At 38.7% G+C, this 27,161-nt stretch overlaps 1 protein-coding gene across 3 annotated transcripts in view; it reads right to left on the reverse strand.

Annotated features, from left to right (window-relative positions):
• Positions 1-27,161, reverse strand: part of Arhgap10 (Rho GTPase activating protein 10) — a 288,733-nt gene that overhangs the window by 152,831 nt on the left and 108,741 nt on the right. For all 3 annotated transcript variants that reach the window (XM_071614633.1, XM_071614634.1, XM_027926721.2), the window contains 4 exons: positions 26,781-26,885; positions 19,821-19,950; positions 16,055-16,161; positions 13,353-13,447 (listed from right to left, as the gene is read on the reverse strand). In XM_071614633.1, coding sequence (XP_071470734.1) covers positions 13,353-13,447; positions 16,055-16,161; positions 19,821-19,950; positions 26,781-26,885 — 437 coding nt within the window. The remainder of the gene's footprint in view (positions 1-13,352; positions 13,448-16,054; positions 16,162-19,820; positions 19,951-26,780; positions 26,886-27,161) is intronic.

Here is a 27,161-nt window from a genome sequence, read left to right on the forward strand (position 1 = left end):
CACTGATGTACTTCACTACATTGACAAATTAAAGAAAAATAGATGATCATTTCTATAGCCATTGAAAAATATTCCATTAAAATTCAAACCTATTCACAATTTAAATTCGGAATAAACAAATTTCCATGATATTAAAAAGGCATCTACAAACCATTTTGAACTAATGTCATGTTCAACTGTGCAATAATGAGTGCTTCTCCCCCAAGATCAAGAATAAGGCAAAATGTCATATCAACACTTCTACTCAATATTTTATGAGAGGAATTAGGCAGTGTAAGAAAGAAATAAAGCTGTCTATTCACATATGATATCACTGTGCATGTTTAAAAATCCTAAAGAAACTGCTAGAGTTAATAAGTGAACTTAGCAACATTAAGCCAACTACATTCTATATGTGAACAGTGATCAGCTGGAAAATGAAATGTTCAACAAGTGTCTTTTAAAATTGATATCTGGAAACAAAAAAAAAAAAAAAACAGAAATTTACAAACAAGGCCCATAACATCTATGCTGAAAATTCTAAGACAGTTCTGAGAAAAACTAAAGCTCTGACCCAATGGAACACCGTGCTCATGAACCCTATAGCTTTATACTTAATTGTCAGTTTAGGGCTTTTTGGTTTATGTTTTCTGTGTTGTTTTTTTTTTTTTTTTCACAGGAATGAAATAATTCTAAATTTTACATGGGAACACACATAAAAGATCTACAATAACAATTTTAAAAACAACAGAGAACTCATACCAAAAGCCACAATAATCATGATAGTGTGGAATTGGCAAAAAAGATAGGCAAAGAAAACTAGATTTTTAGAAATAAACATACACTTATATAGCCAAATTATTTTTGACAATTAAAGTCTATCAATAAGTGGGACTGGAAATACTGGATATCTATACAGGAAAACAAACAAATCTTAATCCTCATACAGAACAACCCCCTCAAAAAAGTCTTCGTAAGTCATTAGTTCTTTTGTTAGACAACATGGGAAATATTCTTCAGAACCTTGGAGTATACATTTTTTAGAGCAAAAAAATTCTAGCAAATTGTTTTGAATTAATAAATTCCATCAAAATTAAGACTTCTTTCTCATCAAAAGACATTGTTAAGAAACAGGTAATTTAAAAAGAAAATAGGCAACCCATAGATCAAATATTTGCAATTTAATATACCTGATGAAGGATTTATATACAAAATACTTAAAGAATTCCTAGAATTAGCAAAAAGACAATCAACACAAATTTTTTTTAAATGGTACAAGATTTGACTAGCTACTTCACAAAAGAAACCATAAATGTCCAATTGCACATGCAAAAGTGTTCAACATCATTAGTTATGATTGGCTTAAATGAAAAAAAAAATATTAACATAATCAAACAGTGGTATTTGAAGGCAAAGTACAACTACTTTGGAAAATTGATTTCCTAAAATGTCAAATATACATATACTATCAACCCAGCAAATTCTACTTCAGGTATTTACCCAAGACACATGAGAATGCGTGTCCACAAAACACTTGCACTAAATGATTTATTCCAGTTTTATTCACAAAAATACAAATAATCCACAATGAAGTGGTCTTCAGCACACTTTTGAAAAATAAATTCATATCAATGTCAATTCAGATTTCCATTTAAATCAGAACCAATTCAAAATGAGGCTTTCAAGACAACACTATGAAAAACACAAAAGCCTGTATTACAGGAAATGATTCTAACTCTACCTACTCCATGTTTTACCAATTTTAAGTCTTTAAAAATAATTCCCTTACCTATTCTCTCAAAGCTGGAATCTGAGAATTTTATTTTATTTATCTATTTAGTTATTTGGCAGTACAGGATAGAACCCAAGCCCTCGCATATGACTCACCATTTCTGAGAGGATAGAGCTACCAAGAGCCCTTCACATTTGCTTTACTTCACTGTCTACACCATACCCAAGTCAAGCTACTGGTACACTTTTTATACTGAAATATATACCTCATACATACATGAAACGTTCGTAAATTCAATTCCACAAACATTTTGGGTAATCTTTGTCTCATCCAATGCTTCAAAGTAGGACTCCTCAGCAGTGGCACTACTCACTCGATGCTGGACCAGAGGGCACTTTGTCGTGGAGGGCTGTCCAGTGCATTGTAGGCTACTTAACAGCATGGTGCCTCTGGCCACTGGGTGTCAGGAGCAGCTGCCTACCTTCCTCCAAACCCTACACAATTATCAGAGTTAAATGTCTCTAGATACTGCCAAATGTCCACCCCCATCCCTACTGTGAGAAAGTCACCCACAGTTGAGAACTTTTGATTCAAAAAATTCTCAACTGGTTTTCCCAAGATTTTCTGTTATTCTTATGTCCTGGGCCTGCCCTCCTCCGAGTTCCTAATCTGTTACCTAATCTTCAGGAATCAGTTTAGGGACCTGGGATACAGCAAGTGGTACAGATCATGCCTGAGGCCTAGGGTCTAATTCCTAGCACTGCACAAAAAAACAAAATGAAGAAAGTTGATTTTTTCTTCCCTCCTCTTTTTATCCTTCTTTTCATGGTGCTACTACAGATACAGAAAATAGAATTCGTTGTGACATATCCATACATTATGCACTTGACATAATTTGGTCAGTTTCCCCAGGATCTCCTCTTTTGCCCCTCCAGTACCCTTCCTCTACTCTACTGGTCCCATTTCTATTTTCATGAGGTTCCCCTACCTTTTTTCCCCCCCTCACTAGATACCATAAATAAGAGACAACATATGACCCTTGCTTTCTGAGGCTGGCTTATTTTGCTTAACATAAATAATGCTCCCAGTTCCATCCATTTTCCTGAATATGACATGATTTCGTTCTTGAAAAGAGAATTTAAAAATCACTTTCTCTAGCACTTTGCCACCTGACTCCCTAATGCTTCTCTGCTCCCATGGCACCTTGGACTTCTGAACCAACTCGCTTATCAACCCTCCTATTCTGCAGTTCCCCTAAGGTCACACCTTTTAATTACTGGTTTATTCTTGCATGCTCAAGGCCAAACACAATCAATTGTTTAGTTGCCTCAATGAGATGCACTATAAAATACATATTTTTTCTAGTTAATGTGTTACATAAACACTTGTATGATTATTCAGTCTGACTGCATGGGCTTCTGAAGCACTAGGCTCTCAACTTACTATTTTACTGCGAGAAACAGGACAGCATCACACAGATGCCAAGCACATGATTGGCACAAAAGCACTCTACAACACCTAGTACTTCAGATACAGGAGTATCTCCCCCTCCCCCCATCGTCATGAAACTCTAAATGGGTAAATTACCAAAGCAAGCATCTTGCCAGCCTTTCAAGAGATATACCCTAGAACTAGGCAAAAATCACACCACATGTAATATTTAAAAATGTCAGATTAATGAGAGCAAATGGGAAGCATTTTCTTTAAGCAGAACCTAAATGTGATGTGTGGGAGAACTTCACAGAATGTTAATTATTTATCAAGCAAATGTGTGGGGGTCACAGCTCAATGTGGCATGTGGCAAGCATGCCAAAGAAGCTAAGGGCACATTACATAACAACACCGTTGGGTGTGAAATATCACCCTCCAGGGAAGGTATCTCTCTTTACAGACTACAGTTCCCCATGCCAGAACGACTATGTTTCTATACACAAAGATACCATGTATACAAGATACTACAAAATATTTCCCCAACCTAAAATGAGGGACATGATCACTTTACTGCCCATGGTATTTGAAATGTGGCTGGCATTAAGTGGTGAATATTTATAGTCACTTAAGACCCTTACTTTAGTGATCACAAGAATTTATTTGTAGCAGTGTTCGTTTTTGTAAAAAACTAAGTTATAATTCATACCACAAAACTGACTCACTTAAAGTATATGATTCAACAGCTTTTCATGTATTAACAGACTTGTGTAATCATCACCAAAATCAATTACAGAATACTTGTTTCACCCCAAGAAGACACCCATATTCATTAGCCATTGCTCCCCATCCCTCTCCAAACCCCCAATGCAAGAAGCCATCAATTTATTGTCTATTATAATAGATATGCCTGTTCTAAACATTTCATATAAATGGAATCAATATGTTTATGTTCTCAGGGATGATCAAGTTATAGCACATACTACTTCTTTTTAATTGCTAAATCATTTTCATCATATGCATATTTCATAGTTATCCATTAATTAGCATACAGACATTTGGGTTGTTTCCACCTTTTGGTTGTTAAGAATAATGCATCTATGACCATTTATGTACATGTGTTTTGGTGTGCTTTTGTTTTTGTTTTGTTCATAGCACTGGGGATTGAACCCAGGGCCACACATGGTAGTCAAGCCCTCGAACATTGAGCTACACCCCCAGGGTCACATGTACATATTTTTGCATAGACACACATTGTCACTTCTCTCATATAGCTATCTAGTGGTGGAATTTCTGAGTGAAATGATGAAGTTACATTTAACTTTTTGAAGAACTGCCAACCTGTTTTCCAAAGCAGGTATGCCATTTTAAATTTCCGCCTTCAGTGTATGGGGGTTATAATTTTTCCAGATCCTTGCCAACACTTGTTACCAGCTGGCTTTTTACTATTTTGATATTAAACATCTTCAAAGTACTTATCTGCCACTGTATATTTTCTTTGGAGAAAGGTCCACTTCACATCTTTTGCCCATTTAAAATTTTAATGTCTTTTTATTATTCAGTTGAGTTCTTTATATATTTGGAAATAAGTCCCTTATCAAACACGATTTTCAAGTACTTTCTCCCATTCTGTAAATTTGTGATCTACATTTTTTTTTTTACTGTGTCCTTAGCATGTGTTCTTAAATGCTGCCTTTTAGCTAAGCAAATATTCAGTTACCTTTTAGTGAACCGAGGGGAAAGCGTGAAGCACATATCCATCTAAGAATTGATAAAAAGCAATGATGGCCAATTAGTCTCCACCCTGCTCCCTACGAGTCATGATCCCCTTTGGTCTCAGTCATAAGAATTACAACAGCACATAGATGCTAGAAATAAGGCAGATTCTCTAACCGAAGAATTAAAAGCCTCCCATGTAACTAGGTAAAACTCTATTCAAGCCAGTGGTATGAACAAAAGTCGTGTCTGCAATCTCTGGAAAGTGTCCCTACAGCAAAAGATGACACTCCACGATAAATGGGAGCAGGCATCTTGAACCTGAGGTACCTGGGAAGGTGAACCACGTGCAACAGGAAACCAAGATCTGACACTAAAAACCTTACATCAACCCTGACCTGGCCAACTCCAGCTTCCCACACAAGTGAAAAAATAAATTCTGACATTAATTAAACAATATTGACTTTTTCTGTTATGCGCAGCCAAACCTGATCTGAACAATGCCACAATTAAGTGAATGCTCTTGATTAACATCTATACAGATCAGATTGAGTCCAGGCTCCACTCTGCAGCTTGCTTGTATCACCTACCATCACAATGCTACCTGACTATTCTTCTTATAATAAAAAGTAAAAACTAACACTTGGCAAGAGGACACTATTTATACTAAATCTATGTCAGCAACTTTGAAATTGCTACACAATAGGATCCCAATAGGAACTCCATATAAACCCATTTACAATATCCACAACCCCCCCCCAAATGGGTTGAATTTCTTTTTCTTTAGGCAGAATGCAAACACTAGAATTCACTGTATCATTCGATAGAAAAAAGTGCAGCTGACTGACAGTTGCTTGATTGAATCTAATCCCAGTTCTATGACTTCTAAGCAACACTTCAATTACATTTAATCCAGTACAAATTTGGTGAATGCCCACCATATATAAAGCACTATATTTGGTACTATAGTACCCAGCAATGCAACATGAGATATGAATTCCATGGGAATAGAAAGCCTATCTAATACACAAAGAATAATTTGCTTATAATTCCTAGTAGTCTACATGGCCAGAAACCAGGAAAACAAGTAAGAGACTATCTCATTTACACTTCTAATTAATGTCTTCAAGCTCCAGAATTCAAGACCTCAACGTACATTCACCCCCTCATCCCAATCCCACTAGTTTTTGTTCCACAAGTGAGCAACACAGATGATGGGGGGAGGGCGGGGGTGGCCATTGCCCACCAAAGGGAACCTCTTCCCCTGGCAAATACTATCCACTGGTAAGAGCTAACACAAATAGATATGCTCCTGTTTAGAAATGAAAATTAAGAACAATAACCTGCAACTATTTTAAAAGCTTAATTCTTAAGACTCTTATATGATGTACTATGAACATTACAAATAATTTTCCAAGTTAGAGCTTTAGAAAAGACTAGACAAAAAAGCTTGTTTTTGTTTTGTTTTTGGTACCAGGGAATTGAACTTAGGGGCACTCATCCACTGAGCCATATCCCAGCCCTATTTTGTATTTTATTTAGAGACAGGGTCTCAGTTAGTTGCATAGCACCTTGCTTTTGCTGATGCTAGCTTTGAACTTGCAGTCCTCCTGCCTCAGCCTCCCAAGCCGCTGAGATTACAGGCATGCATCACTGTGCCCGGCAAAAAGCATGTATTTTCATATATTGCTGATAGGACTGCAAATTGGTGCAATCACTATGGAGATTTCTTAGAAAACTTGGAATGGAACCACCATTTAATCCCACTCCTCGGTCTATACCCAAAGGACTTAAAAACAGCATACTACTACAGAGACACAGCCACATCAATGTTTATAGCAGCTCAATTCATAATAGCTAAACTGTGGAAGCAACCTAGGTGCCCTTCAACAGATGAATGGATAAAGAAACTGTGGAATGCATACACAATGGAATATTACTCAACATTGAGAATAAAATTATTGCATCTGCAGGTAAATGGATGGAGTTGGAGAATAACATGCTAAGTGAAGTAAGCCAATCCCAAAAAACCAAAGGCTGGATGTACTGATAAGTGGATACTGATCCATAATATGAGGGTGGGGGACTTTGATTGGTCAAAGGGAAGGGAGAAGAGGAGAAGGGGTATGGGGGCAGAAGAGGTGGTGGAATGTGATGGACATTATTACCCTAGGTATATGTACACATATGGTGCGATGCTACATCACGTACAATCAGAAAAATGAAAAGTTGTGCTGCAACTGTGTACAATGAGTCAAAAATGCATGCTGCTGTCATATATACTGAATTAAAATAGATTTATAACGAAACATGTATTTTGCTTTGGACCCAGAGCTATGAAGTTAGCCAATATGTATATGTATACGTATATACATATGTATATACATACACATATGTAATACTAAATTTGTATACCCCCCAAAATTCTGGGGACTAGGGGTTTAGCTCAGTGGTAGAGCACTTGCCTAATATGCATGAGGCTCTGGTTCCTTCTCCAGCACCACAAAAAAATAAAATAAAACCCCTTGGAAAATTTACAAAAACCAAAGTCCCCCAATTCATTTACTGTTTGAAATGCCTATTAAACATCCCAGGGGTAAGACTGAGTAGGCAGCTAGATATAAGAACCTGGAGTTCAGAGAATAGATAATGAATTTTGGAGTTATCACTGTGTGAATGAGGCTAAGGCACAGAAAGATAGTATCAAATATTTTCTTTCACAGGTAGGATCTAAAATTTAAAAAATTAAAAAAGACCTGAAAGTAGTGAAGGGTCTAGTAGGAAAGTGGAAGAGGACCAGGAAGATGGGCAAGAGAGGGATAAATCAGAGTGGGTGATAGGATAAAGGATATAATCAAAACATGTTATATGCATGCACAGAAATGCCACGGTCAACACCATTGATTTGTATAACTAATATGCATTCATTGTTAAGGTTTAGGAATGAGGCATCCTTCAAAAGCTAATGTGTGAGGCAAGGAAAACATTTTCAGATGTTAAATGATTAGATTATGAGACATATAACCTATTCAGTGGATTGGTCCATTGGGTATGGATTAACTGGGCAGTAAATGAAGGGTATGTCTAAAGGAAGTAGGTCATTGGGGTTTGCCTTTGGGAGTTATATTTTGCCTTGGTGAGTGGAGTTCTCTCTGCTTCCTAGCGGCCACATCCTGGACTGTTTTCCTCCGACATGCCCTTCCACCATGATATTTTTCTGCCTTGTTTTGGACCCAGAGCTATGAAGTTAGCCAAGTGGGGACTGAAACTCTGAAACAGGAAGCCAAGATAAACTGTCCTTCCTCCAAATTTCTCCACTCTGGTATTTTGGTCACAGTGACCCAAAAACTAAAACAATATTTTTTTAAAAAAGTAAAAAATAAAAAGTTAAAAAAATAAACCCACAAAAATATAATAACAACTTGAGGGACCCTTGGGGTAAATGAAAATGTTCTGTGTCTTCACTGTAAGAATATTGATACCCTAAATATGATGTTGTACTCTAGTTTTTCAAGAGGTTACCATTGGGGGAAGCTGGGTAAAGGGTACCCAGGATTCATCAATTGCATGCAAATCTACAAAATTAAATAAACTTGAAATAGCCTTTAAAAAATACGAGAGGCAAGATCATAAGGAAACGTAAGGAGAGAAGAGTCCCAAGGACGGAGCCCTAGAGAACTCCAACATCAAGAGGTCTAGGAAATGAGGACCTGGTGAAGTAATACAAAAAATGCAAAAGACATTAAGTGGGAGAAAAAACAGTGCAATATCCTTGAACTAAGTAACATGATGTATCCTGGAGGAGAACGCAATGGGCCATGCCAGATTGCTGTCAGGAAAGAGCATGAGCATGGAGAGAGAATTCACTGTTGGACACAACAACATGGAGCCCACGGTTGACCTCAGGAGAGGTGGAGGCTTGACTTGAGAGAGCTCAAAAGATAACAGGAGAAAAGTTGAGCTGCAGATATGATTGGTTTTTTAATACTTCCTGCTCCATACAGAAGAAAAGAAATGGGTCCCATTAATGATGGTGGTAGTAGGTTTTGCTTTTTTAAAGATGGATGAAATAGGGCGGGGGTTGCGGCTCAGCAGTAGAGGGCTTGCCTCACACATGCAAGGCCCTGGGTTTGATCCTCAGCACCACATAAAAATAAATAAAGGTTTTGTGACCAACTACAACTAAAAAAATAAGTTTTTTTTAAAAAAAGATGGATGAAATGACAGCATTTTGTACCTTATGGGAGGCCAAACCAATGTTAACAAGAGGTGCTTGAGAAATACTGTGGGCAAACAGGAAGAGGGAGTGGGAAGAACAGAAGAGAAGCTTGGCCTCAGGAGCACGGGCAGTTCACACAGTAGGGGACAGTAGGCAGGATGTCTGCTCTGATGGTGGAGGTGGGTTACACAGCAGCAAAGGGCGCCTTAGCACTTCTCTCTTCATAATGAAATAGGACACGGTCTTCAGGAGAGGAAGGCAGTGCCAGAGGTTCAGAGAAAGAAAAGCGAAACATTCGTTCACTAGGAGAATGAAGGAACTAAGAAAACATGCATGGGGTAGCACTGAGGGCCTCTCTGAGGCCAGTGGGCATGAATCGAAAGGGACCCAGTGAACACGGTAGAACGTGTCTTTAGAAGGAGAACAGACGGAACTGAACCTACTCAAGTTGGGGTTGTGCAACAAGTATAGCATAGGAGGAAAGGGCAGGGGAGTCGAGGACCCCGAAAAGGGAGCAACTGGGGACTGGCTGTAAGAATTAAACTAGTTAGGAGTCTGGAGACATGAGGGCTAAGTCATGGCAAGATCAGTTCACTCGAGGCCTTTACTGGGGAATTTAAGGGTACTTACTAAAAAAAAAAAGAAATCAGGGAAGGATGGAAGGTAGTGTCAGAAAAAGAAAGGCTTGTGATCAAGACTGGCAAGAGAATGTAGTCACTATAGTAACAAGATCTAAGGACAAAGGACTGGTTATGGGAAGAGTGGCTGAGGTCACTGAAGGAGAGGAGTCTGGGCATCATGAAGAAGTACTAGAGGATCCTCTAAAATGATACTGAAATTATCAAGAATTTTTAGAAGGGAAGAATTGGAGATGACCGTATAAGGAACTAGAGATTCCACAAGCAGTTCAAAACACAGAAAAAAAATAGTTACAGATAATAGAGAGATTTGAGGAGGTAAAACCATGAGAATGGATGAATCAATGGATGGATGGATGAATAGATGGATAAGATAGGTAAGATAGGTAAACTAGGGAAAGAAAAGACAACCATAGAAAAATAATGTTTAAGAAGCAATAATTGAAGCAGAAGACCAAGAAATGTAAAGAGAACCCCAATATCACTGTTCTGGAAGTCAAAAAAATAGGTGAGTTTCAGGAGGTTGAAGGTGAAGGCTAGGTCAAACACTAGGGTAGCAGTAAGAACTGCACTCAGTTCCCTACCGGGTTTCTTTTCAGTGACCCACAGCAAGCTCACTCAACATCACCAAATCTGAGTTCATTATCTTCCTTGTCCTCAATCCAAGCTTTATTCCATGTCAGTAAGTGATCCCATCAAGTTGCTCAAGGCAGGACCCTTCCTCTCCTCTCCTGCACCCAGTTCATCTCTAAACCTTGCATCGACCCTGCAGCTTCTGTTCCCATTGCCACACCAACCATGACCCTCTCATCTTACCCACTTACCCAGTGTCCTCCATTCTTGGCATCTCCAAACCTTTCTCTGCTCTGCCAGAGTGAGCTTTGAGAGATACAAACATGCCACTCGCTGTCTGCTTAAAACTTCACCGATTAAGCTGGAAAACCTCAACCTCAGGTCCTTGCCCCTTGTCAAGCCTCACCTTCTCTCCCACTCTCCGTGGCTCTGCTCCAGTGAGGCTGGGTACCTCACGCAGGTCCCATCCTCCTCTGTTTCAGGACTCCACATATAACTACTCCCCCGGCCTGAACTGAGTCTCAGTTCCTTGACTCCAAATAACCCCCGAGTGATCAACTGAGACACCAGATCTTCGGCATGCCTCTCTTCAAACACAGACTGGACTAGGTCTCCTGGCCAGGAGTTCCCAGAAAGGTGGTCTGGGTCTCAGTAGAAATAAATTACAAATCCACAAGACAAAGAAAACCCAGAGGGTGGGGCCCAGGTCCTCTCCCTCCATAAGGGAACCTTTTTGTTTAATATAGTCACAGCTTTTAAATATATAGTTTAATATATTTACTTTTTTGTTGAGTATTTTACAATATTTATATTGTAAAATTTCATTTGAAAAGACAATCTCCCTATATAGCAGTTTAAAAACTGCTAGAACAGATGGCCTGTAAATTCCTTCCTCTCTAGTTCTAAGAATCTTCTTGCAGGTATTATCCTTTGTTTTTGAAAATAACCACAAAGTAACCCCAACCTTCCCGAGGTACAATCAAAATGAGGATTGGGGTTGCTACAAAGCATCTGGCATAATCCTGGTCTCCCAGAAGATACAGGGCTGGGCAAAAATAACCCAAGTCACATTGAGACAATGTATGAAGAACTAGGAGTATCCGCTTTCAAAACAAACCAGGTTCACCTCCTGCAGCATGCTGCCGGCTCACCTTGGCCAAGGATTCAGAAGCATCCTAATCACTGATCTGCTGAGGTCCATGTCATAGTGGCTAAGAGCTCAGCCTCTGAGGCAGTACAGAGGCTCAAAACTCAGCTCTTGCCAGGCATAGTGTCACATGCCTGTAATCCCAGCAGCTTGGGAGGCTGAGGCAGGAGGATTGTGAGTTGAAAGTCAACCTCAGCAAAAGCAAGGCACTAAGCAACTCAGTGAGATACTGTCTCTAAATAAAATACAAAATAGGGCTGGAGTGTGTACCCCTGAGCTCAATCCCCAATACTCTGCCCCAAAATAATAGGAGGCACAAATAGATTTTTAAAAAAAAAAAAAAATGGTTAAAAAACAACTCAGCTCTCCCACTCAATAGCTACACAACCTTTGGAGACAAGCTCGACCATTCTGCCTCAGTTTCTCACCAAAAAAAATGGAAACAATAATAGCCACCTGATAGATATATGCTGAAGATTAAATAAGACACAAGATTCATAGCACTGGCACCTAAAAGTCAGCTATAGGTATGTGCTCCAGGTATAATATGGAGTGAATCTCCTTCTGAGGTTTTTGTTTTTTCTTGGGTACTGGGGATTGAATCCAGGGGCACTTAACCATATAGCCACATCCCCAGCCCTTTGCGTTTTTTAATGTTTTGAGATAGTGTTTCATTAAGTTGCAGAGGCTAGCCTCAAATGTGCAATCCTCCTGCCTCAGCCTCCCAAGTCACTGGGATTACAGGTGTACACCACCACACCTGGCTCATTGAAGTTATTAACAAGTTCCTATTGACTTAAAACTTAACCTCTTTTCTACGACATTCTTTTTCTTTCACAGTCTTGGCAAAAGGCTTATTTGCCTACTTGTCCTTTTTGTGGTTGTGACAAATATATCATGGTGCTTAAGGTCACATTTTTTTGTGCCTGGCATTCGATTCATTTACCAGAAAGTAAAGCACAGATCTCCCTTCCCTGTACTAGACTTTTTTTTTTTTTTTTTTAATTCTTCTTTGGGTTTTGACTGTTGAGGCTTTTTTTTTTTTAATTTATTTTTTTATTGGTTGTTCAAAACATTATTAAGCTATTGACATATCATATTTCATACAATGGATTCAAGTTGGTTATGAACTCCCAATTTTACCCCAAATACAGATTGCAGAATCACATCGGTTACACATCCACATTTTTACATAATGCCCTATTAGTAACTGTTGTATTCTGCTACCTTTATGTTGAGGCTTTTTAATTAATCTCATTTTATAAATTTTCATTATACAAACAAGAAATAACCTTATCTAAAAACCACTCCTGCCGAAACTAGGGCTGACAAGGAATCCCTGTCTAGTCAGAGAGTTAAACAGAAATGTTCTCTGAAGACCATGATTTTCCTTGGCCATTTAGGCAGACACAGAAATCAATGCCAGAAAAGTAGTGATATTGACAGGCGCACTATTTTCTTGTTTTACTTCCTTCTGACAGTTATAACCATAACTGAAATTCATACAATAAGAAAAAAGCAACCAGTCTGTGAATAGTAGGCAGGGTTTGCATGAGATCCTCCATCACACAGTATAGACACAAACCCACACAACCCAAAATGAATCTGGTTCTGCATCACGAGCTCTCTCCGCCACACTCTCCTCTCTCTCATTCTCTGCTATGAATTAGACTTGGATCAACAGTGAAATGCTATGACATAATTAAGTGACAAGAGAAGTTAGGATAAGTTGAAACTTCATCCAAGTCACTCCACAGCCGAACATAGTGACCGAGACTAATGGACTTACTATGAATACACAGCCCGGAAAATGTAACAAGAGAGCACTCTTCAGGACATGAAAATCAGTTGCAATTAACCTCTGTTTTTTAATCATATTTTTAAATTTTTTCATCATATCCACTCATTCCCCAAACTTACCGGTCAGCAGCTTCTATGTCAAAACAAAACCTTCTGTCAGTGGAGTCCGTATGCCTTTTGGTGCAGTCTTTCAAAAAGAACACCTCTCCATCGCCCTGCAAATAAGCATTACATTCTCAAAACTACAGAGCAAGCATTTGCACTCCAAGCCGCCAATCCTGGGGGAGCCAAGGTTCAAATTTTAAGTTCCTTCTCTTTACCCTGATCTCTTTCAAACTAACAAACACAATTTAGAATCTAAACTGTTAATCATTTTTGTCATTGTCCTGTTCTTAAGGTTTTCTAGCTCTTGCTAACTACAGTAACATTTAACCAGACTGGACCGATGCCAAGTTTAAAAGGTAAATTAACAGCAATTTCCAGATGCTAGGATGCTATTCTCCTAATGTCCTCTTTTCTAAAATGTGCAACTTTGTTTTACTTCGTATCATGTTATACCGTATGTCAGAGTCAATGTGTGACTGCCATGGTTTAGATGTGAGGTGTCCTCCAAAAGCTCATGTGAGACACAATACAAGAAAGTTCATAGGTGAAATGACTGGGTTACCAGCGCCTTAACCTAATGAGCGCATTGATCCTAATAGGGATTAACTGGGCGGTGATTATAGGCAGGCAGGGATGGCTGGACAAGGTGGGTCATTGGAGGCATGCCTTGGCATATATACTTTGTCTTTATTGAGAGGAGTGTGCGCTCTGCTTCCAGCTCCAATATCCGGAGTTGCTGAAATCCACCACACTCTTCCATCGTCATGTCCTGCTTCACCGCAGGCCCCAGAGAATGGAGCTATCCTTCCATGGACTGAGACTTCTGAAACCATGAGCCCCAAAGACACTTTTACTCCTCTAATTGTTCTTGTCAGGTCTTTTGGTCACAGCAGTGAAAAACCTGACTGTAACAGTGATCCTTTTTGACTTATAAATATTGCAACCGCACATGGAGCAACCCAAAAGTACATCAAGGGCCTTACATCAAATATAATGACCATGGAAAGCTGAACCACTCAATCTACGCAGTTGTTTCCTAAGGCAGTCACTGAGCTTATCTTATTTTTTCTTTCTTTACTATAATGCACTATATATTTCACTAATCACTGTTTAATTCAGCTTTTTTGCTACTGTGACTCAAGGACCTGATCAGCACAACTGTAGAGGAAGAATAGTTTATTTGAGGGCTCATGATTTCAGAGGTCTTAGTCCATAAAAGGCTGGTTCTATTTCTTGAGGCTCAAGATGAGCCTGAACATCACGGTGGAGTGTGTGGCAGAGGGAAGCTGTTGGCATGGTGATCAAGAAGCAGAAAGAGCATTTCTACTTTCTAGATGCAAAATGTATACTCCAAACAGTCCCACCCCCTCCAGCCACCCCCTATCACTTCAGTTACCACTCAGTTAACCCGTATCAGGGCATTAATTCACTGATTGGGTTAAGATTCTTATAACCCAATCATTTCTCCTCTGAACCTTCTTGCATTGTCTCACACATGAGCTTTGGGGGACACCTCACATACAACCCATGACAACCACCTCTTCTAAGAACATGAGATAAAAGATGAAAAATGGGAGACAAAAGCAATGCAGGTACTAAGTAAAGAAAAACCATAGAAGTCTGAGTACACACTTCTAGAACACTTTATAGAATGAGGATCTAGAATTTTTTAAAAATATTCAAACATACAATATTTAAACATCAAATTCTAAAATATACTTATTATTCTTATTATGAGGGTAAAACAGAAATATGCCACAAAGCACAAGTGCCTTAAGACTTGAATTCACTTCAACATAAAACTCAGTCAAAGCCAATGCTCAGTCATCACCCCATCTGCTTCCCAGAGTGACATCCTTGTGTCCTCTCCACTGCAGGACCCAGCACTGCCGTGTCTAATTCATTACTATGTCATGTTTTTATTACAACCTGTCTTACACTTTTTTCAGGCAGAAGCAAAGTATATTTAAACAGAAGTCAGCTTGGGTTCATTCTGTGTTCACCTAAACACACCCATCTACCCAGCAAGCAGTGAATTGCTTAAAATGTGCAGCCAATCATGTTCACTATGAGGGAGAAGAGCTTTGTTTCCAGAGCATAGGTTAATGTTTTAAGCTGTACCTTCTGTTTAAAACACAGAAATCACCTTTCCCGCATAGCAATACCTGAGGTCTGCTTACTCTGTTCTTACTGTTGTGCTTTTCTTTACTGTTTACTTCTTTGGGAGGAGTAGTTAGCTGAATGAGAAATACCTAAATGAGAACTCTGTATGAATTCACTTCAACAGAAAACTCAGTCAAAGCCAACGCTCAGTTGTAACCCCTTATAGAAAATGAGTAAAATTCCTTATAGAAACCTCTACAGTGGTTCAGGCTCTGAACATACCATAAGTGTGCAAATCAGACCTGCTGTGAAAACACTAGGGGACCATTCAGTCACAGAAGCTTACTGTGTTTACTTTATAAAACCAGTGACATAAAAGGAATCAACTGGGTTTGTTTATTTGTTTGTTAATTCTGAGTGCAAAGACCCATGAATGCAATTCCAAAAACACAACTGTTCTCTTTTGGGGCCTATTTGGAAACAATAGAAAACAGATTTTAATCCTAAAAACAAAATAAAATTCATTTACCTGTAGTGAATAAAAACCATTAAAGTAACACCCTCCCCTACAAAGAATCTCTTTCACATAGAACAAAGTAAATCCAAATACTTACAAGCTTCCCCCCAGATCTGTGCTCGAATGGGATCATGTTGAACTTCTTGGCTGCTTTCCGATACATGCAGTAGTGTTTGACCCAACTGGAACCAAATGGAGCAGGCCCTTCAACAAAAACATAACTTCATTTTTTTTCTTCATAAATAAGCAGATATGTATAACTCTAAGCCCATTACTAAGAAGATCACAATAAATAGCATCCAGTACAGTTCAATAAAACGAATCATCAACAACACTGGTTTCTAATAAAAGGAGAAAACTAGGGAAAATAAAAGGGCCCAAAGAGATCCTTGGAGACAAGATTATAAGTCATTTTCTGCAAAAACACAAGTGATTTAAAAACATACTTTTCAAACAGTGTGGTAGAAAAAAACAGTTATCTCACAACTGAAAAATCTCTTCATTTGAAGCTCTATTTTGAGTGTTGTAGGTATTAGGAGCTCACAAGAGTTCCATGTGATGTCTGGAATGGTTTAGGATTCGATTCTTGCTCCTCAAAATGACAGAATTGTAGAATTACAGTGCTGAGGAAAAAACACCCAGTCTAGAAATCCATCTAGTGCTCTAAACCCACTAACAGCAAGCACCCTGGCAACTGCTGCCTTGGATAATGGGACAATCAAGGCTTTGGAAGTGAAATATGCATGGCTGGGGTGGAGTTCGGAGGTACAGAGCTTCCTTAGTATGTTTGAGGACCTGGAACTGATCCCCAGCTTTGAGGAGGGCGGGTGTGGAGTGAAATATAGAAAATGAAGAGTAAGGAATTTAAGGGATTCCCAGCTCTAGTGCTCCTTCTCTTTGGAGAAGTCTATCTCTATTGCTTTTACAATAAACCTGCTGCTAGCTTTCTTAAAAAAAAAAAAAAATTAAGATGTGACAGGGGTAAGCAGACCATACATGCACTAGAACATTCTCAAAATCCCCTTAACTCTTTTAAGTCAGTATTCCCACCATTAGAGCTCCTCCTCACTGTGTCTTTGTCAGGAGTACCCAGTATCTGAAACAGCACATGCCAATAAAAGTCTAGTTATCAGGGCTGGAGGGTGCAGCCCGGGGTAGAGTATGTGCTTAGTATGCACAAGGCTCTGGGTTAAATTCCCAGCAGCAGCAACAACAAAAAATCCAGTTATCATAAATCAAAGCTTAGGACCAACAGAAGTTGACAATTTACCAAGTAAGGACTCTAAAAAAAGAAAAAAACATTCAAACACCATAATTTCCTACACAAATAAACCTGTACTTGAAAATTTAAAAAAAAAAAAAAAAACTGAGGAGGCTTAAAAAAAAAAGAAAGCTCATTTAAAAGGAATGCGTCCAGGCTGGGGTCATGGCTCAGTGACAGCTCTCGCCTAGTAGGAGTGAGGCACTGGGTTCGATCCTCAACACCCCATAAAATTAAGATATTGTGTCCACACACAACTAAGAAAAATATATTAAAAAATAAAAGGAATACATTCAACTCTAGAGAAACCTAATTATGGTATCTTGGTGGGATGAGGCAGTTGAAAGGGTTTACCAGACAATAAAAATAATTTCATGTCAGATGGTTATTGGTCCAAAGATCTCAATTTGAGAACTACTGGGGTTTGTGTCATAAATAACCAGTGTTTGTATTTTTGGAGATATTGCTTAGAGAGTTAATTTTTTTAAAAAAATCTCAAAAGAAGAAATGATTATATTCTTGTCTCTTTAATATACAGACACTTAAGCTTCAAGCAAATGCCTAAGAAACAACAAGGCCAAATCTCAGATCAGAGTCTCTGCACCCAATCTCAAGGTCTTCCCTCTAATCAAGCCACCATGCCCTCCTTACCCCCACCAGATCCTACTCAGCAGGCTCTGAGCATGGTGGCCAATGAGGCTCTCGCCCACCTGAGTGGCAACTTGGACATCCGTCTCAGACTCTCAATCCAGCACTTACTAGCCCTGTGATCTGGGGAACACTGTGACCTCTGCCTCCATTACTCATTGATAAAGAGGTTAATAACGCCTCATAGCATTGTTTTATGAATTAAATGAACACAGCATATACAGAGTTAAACACAGTGCCTGGGCTACAGTAAATTAGAATTTAGCCACTATAGTTTTTGTTGGTTTTCTTCCAGTCTAATTTGAGCTCAATTTCTCTCAAAGTAAGTTTAGTAAGTTATGCATGTCTCAAGTTCCCTGTGATTTTCACTCGGGCGTATCGTACATATAAGAATTCTAACATTCTCGTGACTCTATCCTGGATTTTAATTTAGTTATTTCAAATTCAATTTTAAAAACTGGAATTGAGATGAGAAGTGAAGACTGTGGCATTTCAGATTAAACAAGGGCAAATGGAAAAAGCATCACAATCTCCTGATGACCTAGACCATTAACTTCAATTCCAAGCATAGAGGGCATATAACCTGTTGCCCAAGTACTATCCACTACTAAACTGGTCAGTTTCAAAGTCCTGTGAATCAGGCACGCTTAACAAATGAAAACCATAAATCCCTGTAAGTACAGGTAAGGATGAGAAGGGAGGAAAACAGTCAATGTAGACACATTTCATATTCTCATCCTTTCTACTAACTAGCAACAGGGTTCCATCACAGAAGAATCGAACTTGAAGAGTTTAACTGTTTAAAGAGACACTAAATTTTTAAAGCTTGAAAGAGATTTGACTTATTTAATTTTCCAAACATCACCACCAAAGGTGCTGCATATTCACAAAAACAGCAATTGCTATGGTTTGGATATGGTTTGTCCCCCAAAGATTTCTGTGCAGGAAACTTGGTCCCCAAAGCAACCATAATGAGATAATAGGCCTCTAAGGATGATTAGGTCATAAGGCGCCGTCCATGAGAGGGATTGATGTAGGACCAGGTTAGTTCTCACAGAAGTAGGTTATAAAGTGAGGTCAGTCTGGGCTCTTGGCAATCTTCTGCATGTGGCCATTTGCCTTTCTGTTTCTTTACCATCTTATGATACAGCTTTTCAGCCACCAGAATCTTAAATCAAATAAACCTTTATAAACTATCCAGCCTCTTGTGTTTTGTTAGAGCAACACAAAATGAACTAGAAAAAGCACCAAGACTTTAAAAACCCTGTAAAATAAATGTGGGTGCCACATGGGAATATTTTTTATAATAACCACTTGCAGTCTTCATAACTTTAGTAAGAATAAAGTATCTGAGATGGTGTGAGTAGAAATGGTTTGAAGAAAGAAGAGAAAGATACCCATCTGGACCTTAACATGGGGAGAGGCAACGTTGAGGGGAAGGGGAGGGTATGTATGTATGTATGTATGTATGAAGTATTTTTCCCAAACAAAATATGCCTCTCAGGACAGGAGCGGGGGCAAAGAAAGAAATAATTTCCCCAAATGCCACAGTAATTATAACAAATAGTTTTAAATAGAGTCTGTGGGGTCTTGGTTCCAGAATCTCCAATGTCCCCCCAATCAATACCAAAACCCTGGGATGCTCAAGTCAGTCCCTTATATCAAATGGCATGTTATCTGCATAGAACCTATGCATATCCTCCCATATACAGTAAGTCCTCCCTAGAATACTTATGATACTCTTACAACACAAACGCTAAATAAATGGTTGTTATACTGTGTAGTTCAGGAAAGAATGATAGAAAAAACTATGTACATGTTCAGTACAAATGCAAGGGTCTGTTTTTGTTTTTTCAAGTACATCCAATTTGCAGTTGGAAATCCACAGAGGACCAACTGCAATTGGATTTTTAATCAACCCCAACCAGTCAGTCAGGGTCTGAGGGCCTCTTACTTTTTTCCTGTACATACAGGTAGCCTTCTTCTGTAAACTGACTTGCTCGTTTGTGGTCCTTGGGATTTTGTCTAATTTTGTTCATAAGTTCTTCCACTTCGGACCTTGTTCCTTCAAACCGGTTCCGTGTCTGAAATGGACAAAAGATAAATTTAAATTTCTCATGAGGTTTTTCTGCATGAATTTTAAAGTCTCTGAATAACCATAATCAAATTTGTAGAATTCCTTTTTTGTATTTGTCAAAATATCCCAATTCTTTGTTCAAAGGGGGGGGGGGGGGGGAAACGGTGGTCAAACAGCCAACAGAGAAGCTCAAGCCACAATAACCAAAGAATATGCACTTTGAAACTTTCTAACACCGTAAATAATTTCACTGTCCAACATAAAATTTCCTGCTTTTAGTTCTCATGTTATTATTAAATCTTAGATTTTAAAAAACAATAGATCATAGAATTTCTACTTGGGAAGTAAGATTTTTGCAACAACCAACATGACTCAGATTGTTACGATTATCCTAGCAATCTGAGCACTAGGAAGCTGGACATCTTAATTCCTTTTTGCAAGTTTATAAACACAAGAGTAAATTTTTCCAGGTTGTGGTAATTGCACTTGAAAATGACGTTTCTTCCCTGAAGTGGGGGGAATCTCACCTACAAATAACGTCTCTGATATCTGAAGGGACAAATCACATTTCCGAAACCCAGGAGACTCAGCATGCCAATGTCTGTCAGGCAACTATGTGGAGAACGAATATGGAAGGTGAAGTGACAAAATTACCAAGGAAATTGTGATGCGTCAGCACCACCGGGTTTCTGGACATTTCTTTCATCCAGACTCGAAAATAATTGTATTAATACTGAAAAACTGCTGATGTGAAACTGTGGAGGAGCTGAGATAGAAAATTATTATTGAAATTTCTTCTCTCTCCTCCCTGCAATGGAAAGGGTCACCAAAGGTCTTCAGAGTGGAAAAATGGTAGAATCGTAACTTTTTTCCTAGAGGGGTGGGGAGTCTGATTAATAGATAAAAAACAACAACAAAAAAAAACCTAACTTCAGAGATTGATTATAAACACAAACAAAGCCTCAAAAAATAAATCTTTTTGGGTACTTCATCAAAGTACTCATGTGTTGCATCCACTCCCTCTCCTTCCCATCGCTCATCTCCAGGGATTCCTGTCCCACCTTTATTCTGATCGCTCTGGTTCTACTTTCCTCCCTCCTTGTTTTGCTGAGATTCCTTCCAATCTTCATTTCTTCTCATGTGTATATTAAATATTCATATGCACAATTAGGCAAATTATAAATTGGGGTGAAAATCACATGTGTGTATATTAAATATGCATATGCACAAATACACACACATTCATTCTCGTTCTCTGACCCACTCATGTCAATGCTCAAATTGACCTAAATTTGTCCAGCAGAAACTCCTTCAATCTGGCTACCATCTTCTGACATATCAGAAGTTTATGTTTTCCTTCTCCTAGAATCAGTCATTTCTCCAGAAGTCTTGTTCGTTTCAGTGAGAGGCAGTATTCAGAAAACAAGATCTGGACACAGTGTGCCCACAGCTATGGGGCTAACGTTGCTAAATCTTCCCAGGAGACAGACCTGGGCGATACCCCTACACAAATATACACTTACACAAACACAGATCAGTACTTCCACATCTATGTGTGCCAAACCCATGACTTCCTCCCAATAAATCTAATTCTACTCTAGTGATTCAAGATTTTTTCTGGTCCATCCCTTTCCGTATTTATAAATTTCTTCTCAAACACTGAGAGACCTGGCTGTCAGTATCCTCAATCTATCTGCTCAGTTTGTTCAATTAACCTATCAGCAGAAGAAAAGCAAGCTCCCAAACACTCTGGCTACCTTCTACATACTACGTCTACATCCTCTGCCACAATTCCCTGCTGCAAATGCCACCATGCCAGGCCTCCACCTCGCTGCCCTAATTCCTCAGGGCCTGTGTCTCACCAAAAAAAAAAAAAAAAAACCAAAAAAAAAAAAAAACGTTCATTTTAGCTATTTACTTAATAGACCATGTTTATTTAAGGTAAATTATAAATTGGTGTGAAAAATCACATTTTTTTTTTTTTTTTTTTTTGGTTTGGACAAAATCAATAGAATAGCTAGAACTTAACAATTCCCGATTTCTAATTCTAGGTACTTATGAAGATGCCTTCTAATATTAGGCTATGAATGTCACAACAGTTCACATTTGAGTACTTCACACTACCAGACACACTTTATGGTGCTTTAACCCAAATGACCGGAGAGGCAGGTTGCAGCCTAGCTCCATCCAATGTCACAACCACACCACTGCCAACGTCCTTTCCTTCCATGTTTCAGCAAACATTTTAAAACTAACCAGCCTTGAAAGAAGCCTTATAAATTAAGCCTTTTATGATAGCGCCCATCTGGCCATAAGGGGGTTGCATCTGGGGGCCAAGGTGGAATCAAGACACATTTGACCACACCTGGAAAACTGATGGGTCAAATGAGGCACCACGCTTAGGAGAAATAGAAAAGGAGAAGGAAGAGCTGTGCACACCAAGTTGTACACAGAAATAAGACTTTAGGGTACAGGCAACGGTTCCATGTACAGATCGCCATTTTTCATTGAAGCCTTCCCTTCCTGGCCCCATGACTTCATTCATGGGGCAAAAGATGGCAGAGTATGATTCAAAACATCAAGAGGATTTCATGAAACCCTGTTCCATACCAGGAGCAGCCCTACAAAGCCCTACTCAAGTAACCTTCCCAAACACACACACTCTCAAGTTCTACATCTTCCCTGCAAGTGCTTTATGCACAGGGAGGAGACAGGAGACAGCAGTGGAGTGGCAAATCCTGGGCAAACAGCCCATCGGGTCTAAAGACCCTAAGACACCTTACACAGAAAACCAGACAGGCTCTGATTAGGATCAGTGAGAAACGGAAGTGAGTGTACTAGCAGTGCCTAAATCTGAGTTCTTCTGATAAATGGGACTCCTGTGTTACACATAGGCTGTTAAGCTCCAGCGGAACCAGAAAGTTGTATCAGAATGTTTCTCAAATCCCGTTTTTACTGATCCCGGATACACCAGGTCCGACCCATCTTCTTCCACCATGCAGAGCCTGAAACTGTGGACCCAGCACAAGTGTGCTCAAGTCCAGTGCTCGCCCTGTCCAGTGGGCAGGATAGTTTGAGAAGGGATTTTTCCTTTGGCTCCTTTTCTTTATCCTTCAAATTAGAAGGAAAGAAAAATCTACAACATCTGCTTTTATGAAGACTACACGTGCATAGTTCAAATTAAGTCACTTAGGGCAATCCATCAGCACATAGTAACAAAATTAATTTAGGCAGTACTATTTTACTATTGTTTATTATAATTAAGCCACTGGGGGGAATCAATATTGATTTTCTAACAAAGGAAAATATTTTCTCATACTGTTAGACACTACTTAGCCATTCTTAGTATCTGTTAGACTTTTAGAGATTTTCAATGAATCCTAAAATTTCTGTTATTCCTTACAAAGAAGAATTCTAGTCTTCCTTACCCCATAGTCTTCTGGGAATAAGAATCACAAAAGTTCAGTTACTTTTATAAAATATCCTTTAATTTGGTTGCAATTTCCATTCTTCTGAAATCTATTTTCTAAAAGCCATCTTGCTACTTTCTTGCTTTCCATTTATTACTCAAGATTACAGAAAATGGATGAAGACAGAGTCCCTCAAAAAAGTCTAACCATCTTTGAATACAAAAAGGTGTAACCAGATAAGGGGAAAATACATTGTTCTTTTAAAAAAATAAAGTTCAGCTTTTTTCTGATCATACAGTAGGTTTTGCTACTTAATTTACTAGAATAACAAAACACTGACTAAAAGTACCCAAGTTAAAACAGAGTTAATTGTAATATTTAGTTTTAAAATTTCAGGATATTTCATTGTCACATTAAACACACACACACTAGGATTTTCTTCCAGTAACATGTAGTTTTATATAACCAGCATTTTCTCTTTATTATACTAAAAGCTGATATCATCAAGGAAAAAGATGAAGAGCCAAGAAATAAGTAAATGATAGCACCATTGAGGTGGAACAGATAGCACAGAATGAATGACATGTTTCAAAGATGAAGGATTTCTGAAGGGAAGAGAATTAGCTAAGAGCAAAACTGAAGAGCCAGGGGCAGTGGTGGTGTGTGCCTACTGCCCCAGCCACTCAGGAGGCTGAGGCAGGAGAATCACTTGAGCCCAGGAGTTCCCAGTCAGCCTGGGAGATTTGGCAAAACTGTCTCTTAAATAGAAAAAAAAAAAAAAATTAAAGCCTACCTCCTAGGACTGGGTGTAGCTCACTGGTAGAGCCAGTGCTTAGCATGCACAGGACCTGGGTTCAACTCCAGCAAGACAGAGAGGGAGGGAAGGAGAAAGACGCCTAGATCAGGCATTCCCAATACTGAAGGCAAGTTCGAGAGAAAGAATAGCTTCTACATGACAGAACTACACGAGTCACCTCAGAAACATCCAGAATAAAACCGAGAGAGGAGTATTTAGAAAACAGTAAGGATTTAGGAAGTTCACTGATGACAATTCATACATTTAAATTTTTTTTAAAAGGTTTTTTTGTTTTAGTTTTTGTACTTTATTTTTCAGTAAATTGTTGTCTGCCCATTTCTCTACAGAAAATGAACGTAATTGCCAAAGGTGTAAGGTCTTATATACTAAGGATATTAACCAGGTCATTTTCTGAAATATTTCAAACGATAGCAGGACTTCAAGTTTTGCTTATACGTTCTCATGACTGAGTATGGTTCAATCCCATAGACATATTTAATCTCTCTCAAATTATTCTGGTGCATGTAAAGTAACTAGATCCCCTATTCCCTATAGATACATTACAAACATACTTTCATGCATAAGCAAGATAGCTTCACTGAAGGCCCCGGGAGGCTGATATGTCCCTAACATGTCACCTCAGAGCTTGGAGCAGAGCTGGCTTCCCAGGGAGGTAGGTTGTACAGCCACACAGGGCTGTGCTCAGAAAGTCTCATGCCAGGCTTAATGTTTTGCTGTCTCTGTCTTGAAACTTCTTCATCCTTTTTTAATAAGGAGCTCAATTTTTTTCACTTTACATGTGCCCCACAAATTCTATATACGGTCCTGTCTGAAAGTTCTCCAGGTCAGCCCTGAACTTGACAGATGAGGCCCAGATGGAAAACCAGTTTCAACAAGTTACATCCCCAGTTGGTGGAAGGTGGAGCAGGGAGGGGGTATGATATCAGAATCATAATCTAATCTTCTAATGGGAAGTTGTACTCCATGTATGTATAGTATGTCAAAGTACACTCTGTCATGTATATCTAAAGAGAATAAATTTAAAAATGTAAAAACAAGATGCATTTATATTCTGACTTTAAAAATAATGGTAATAATCTAATCTTTTAAACTAACATCTTTATAAAACTGTGTTCTGCAGTTTACTATTCTTTAGAGTAAACATGTTACAGAATGATTTTGAGGTGAGTATAACTAATCTATATAGATTTGGAATTATATTTTTAAATTGTTACATTATAGTAATATCCATATTTTATAACTCTTTTCACTGATCTTGGGAACACGGCAGCAGAAAAATATCTACAAGGATTCTAATAATTTTGACCCAGCTAAGTGGCCAAACAATCTATGAATGGAAACTAAAAACAAACTTAATTTGGGGGTCCTCCACTGAAATAAAGAGCAAGTTGCTCCTGCAGAGAACAGAAGCTGAGGAGCTGCCCCTGCTACTCTGCAGTGGCCCCCCTAAGGCCCCCCACAGGCCCTAAGAAAGCTACAAAGGGAGACAGCTTCCTCCACAGGCCTAACACAGGCTAACTAAATCTATACATTGTGAGTTCTCTCTCTCTGTTGTCTCTTGTTTAAAAAGCTTATTTCACCTGCAGAGATTTCCAAGAAGAAACCTTTGAAACAGATCTTCCTTCAAAGCTGGCTTTAAATAAAACCTATCGTCCTACCAAATGGACTCCGAATATTTCTGGAGCAGCAAAGATTATAACCTACCCCATTCCCTGGGCTGGTATTGGTGCCGCTCAGTAACAAAACTGACATTATCAATTATAAAAATAAGATTTTATCATCTATATTGCCAAATATGGAGAATTGTATAAAAAAATGGGGGGAGGTTTTATTCTCAATTTCTAATCGTGCAATAAATAAAAGCACAAGCAGTTAATGCCTCAAAACTGACTGTCCATCTATTTTATATCTTTCAGTGTATGCTATGAGTTTGGCCCAAAGCTGTATAACACTAAATCTCTAACAAGGCTTCAATATTTGTTAAACATACCCTGACTAGCTTTTCCATGAGGACACATCGAGGATCAACTAAAATGTTGAGAGAAAAAAAACTTCTGCCACTTAAAATCACATACACTGTACTGTTTAGTAAATACATTCTCTAAAATCGCCTTATTCAAGATCTGCCAAAAAGCATCTGATTTCCAAAGAAAAACAATGCAGACTGATAGCAATTGTGTACAACTGCACACTAGTGAACATGCCTAAAATGTAGGGAAGAACTTCCACTGGAAACCTAAACCTGTCTAAGAATAAAGTCATGAAGTTTGGTTAACAGAGGAGAAATTCAATTCATTATCATTTTAAAGCCTTTAACTAAAGTGGCAGGGTCTGTTAGCAGTTTCATGCACAGTGACTCAGTTAACATAACAAAACTCATTTTTAAAACTGTTCCAGAAAGTTCAGGAAGAACCACCAGGTGGCAGAATTTCCTGAGGCTCAATTAACTGAAGAGCAGTTAGTTACTTGAAAAGCTGACCACTAGGTGGCATCAGACCCCCAGTTTCTCAGTACCCACCCAGCAGCCTGATCTTAGTTTAATAAGACTTTTCCCATACGAAACACATGAAAAAATACACTTTCTTACACCAGAAAGTTTTGTTTCCTTACATTCTGAATGTTGATCTGTAGTTCCATTTTGTAGTGATTGAAGTCTTTGGCAAGTTCATGGCCCTGATGATAGAAAGTAAACATTCCCTGAAAAAATGACAGCATCTAAGACAAAGGAGAAAAGGGGACATTAGCAGGGGGGAAAATCCCTCACATACACTGAAGAATCACATACACTGTCAAGTGCTTCCCTCTCCTCTCACTGCACCCCACTGATGTTATTCTAAGGAAGTCAGGAGAAGTCAAAGACATCAAAGTACACGTTATTAATTGGTCTTTATTTCTATAAAGAAGAAACATTTTCTTAAATCTCAGTGCCACAAGACTATTTTTTATAGCAAGCCTCATAAAATTCTAAGTCATCCACTTATCCTCATCCGT

Source organism: Marmota flaviventris, chromosome 7 (assembly GCF_047511675.1).
Source record: "Marmota flaviventris isolate mMarFla1 chromosome 7, mMarFla1.hap1, whole genome shotgun sequence".
Classification (NCBI taxonomy): Eukaryota; Metazoa; Chordata; class Mammalia; order Rodentia; family Sciuridae; genus Marmota; species Marmota flaviventris.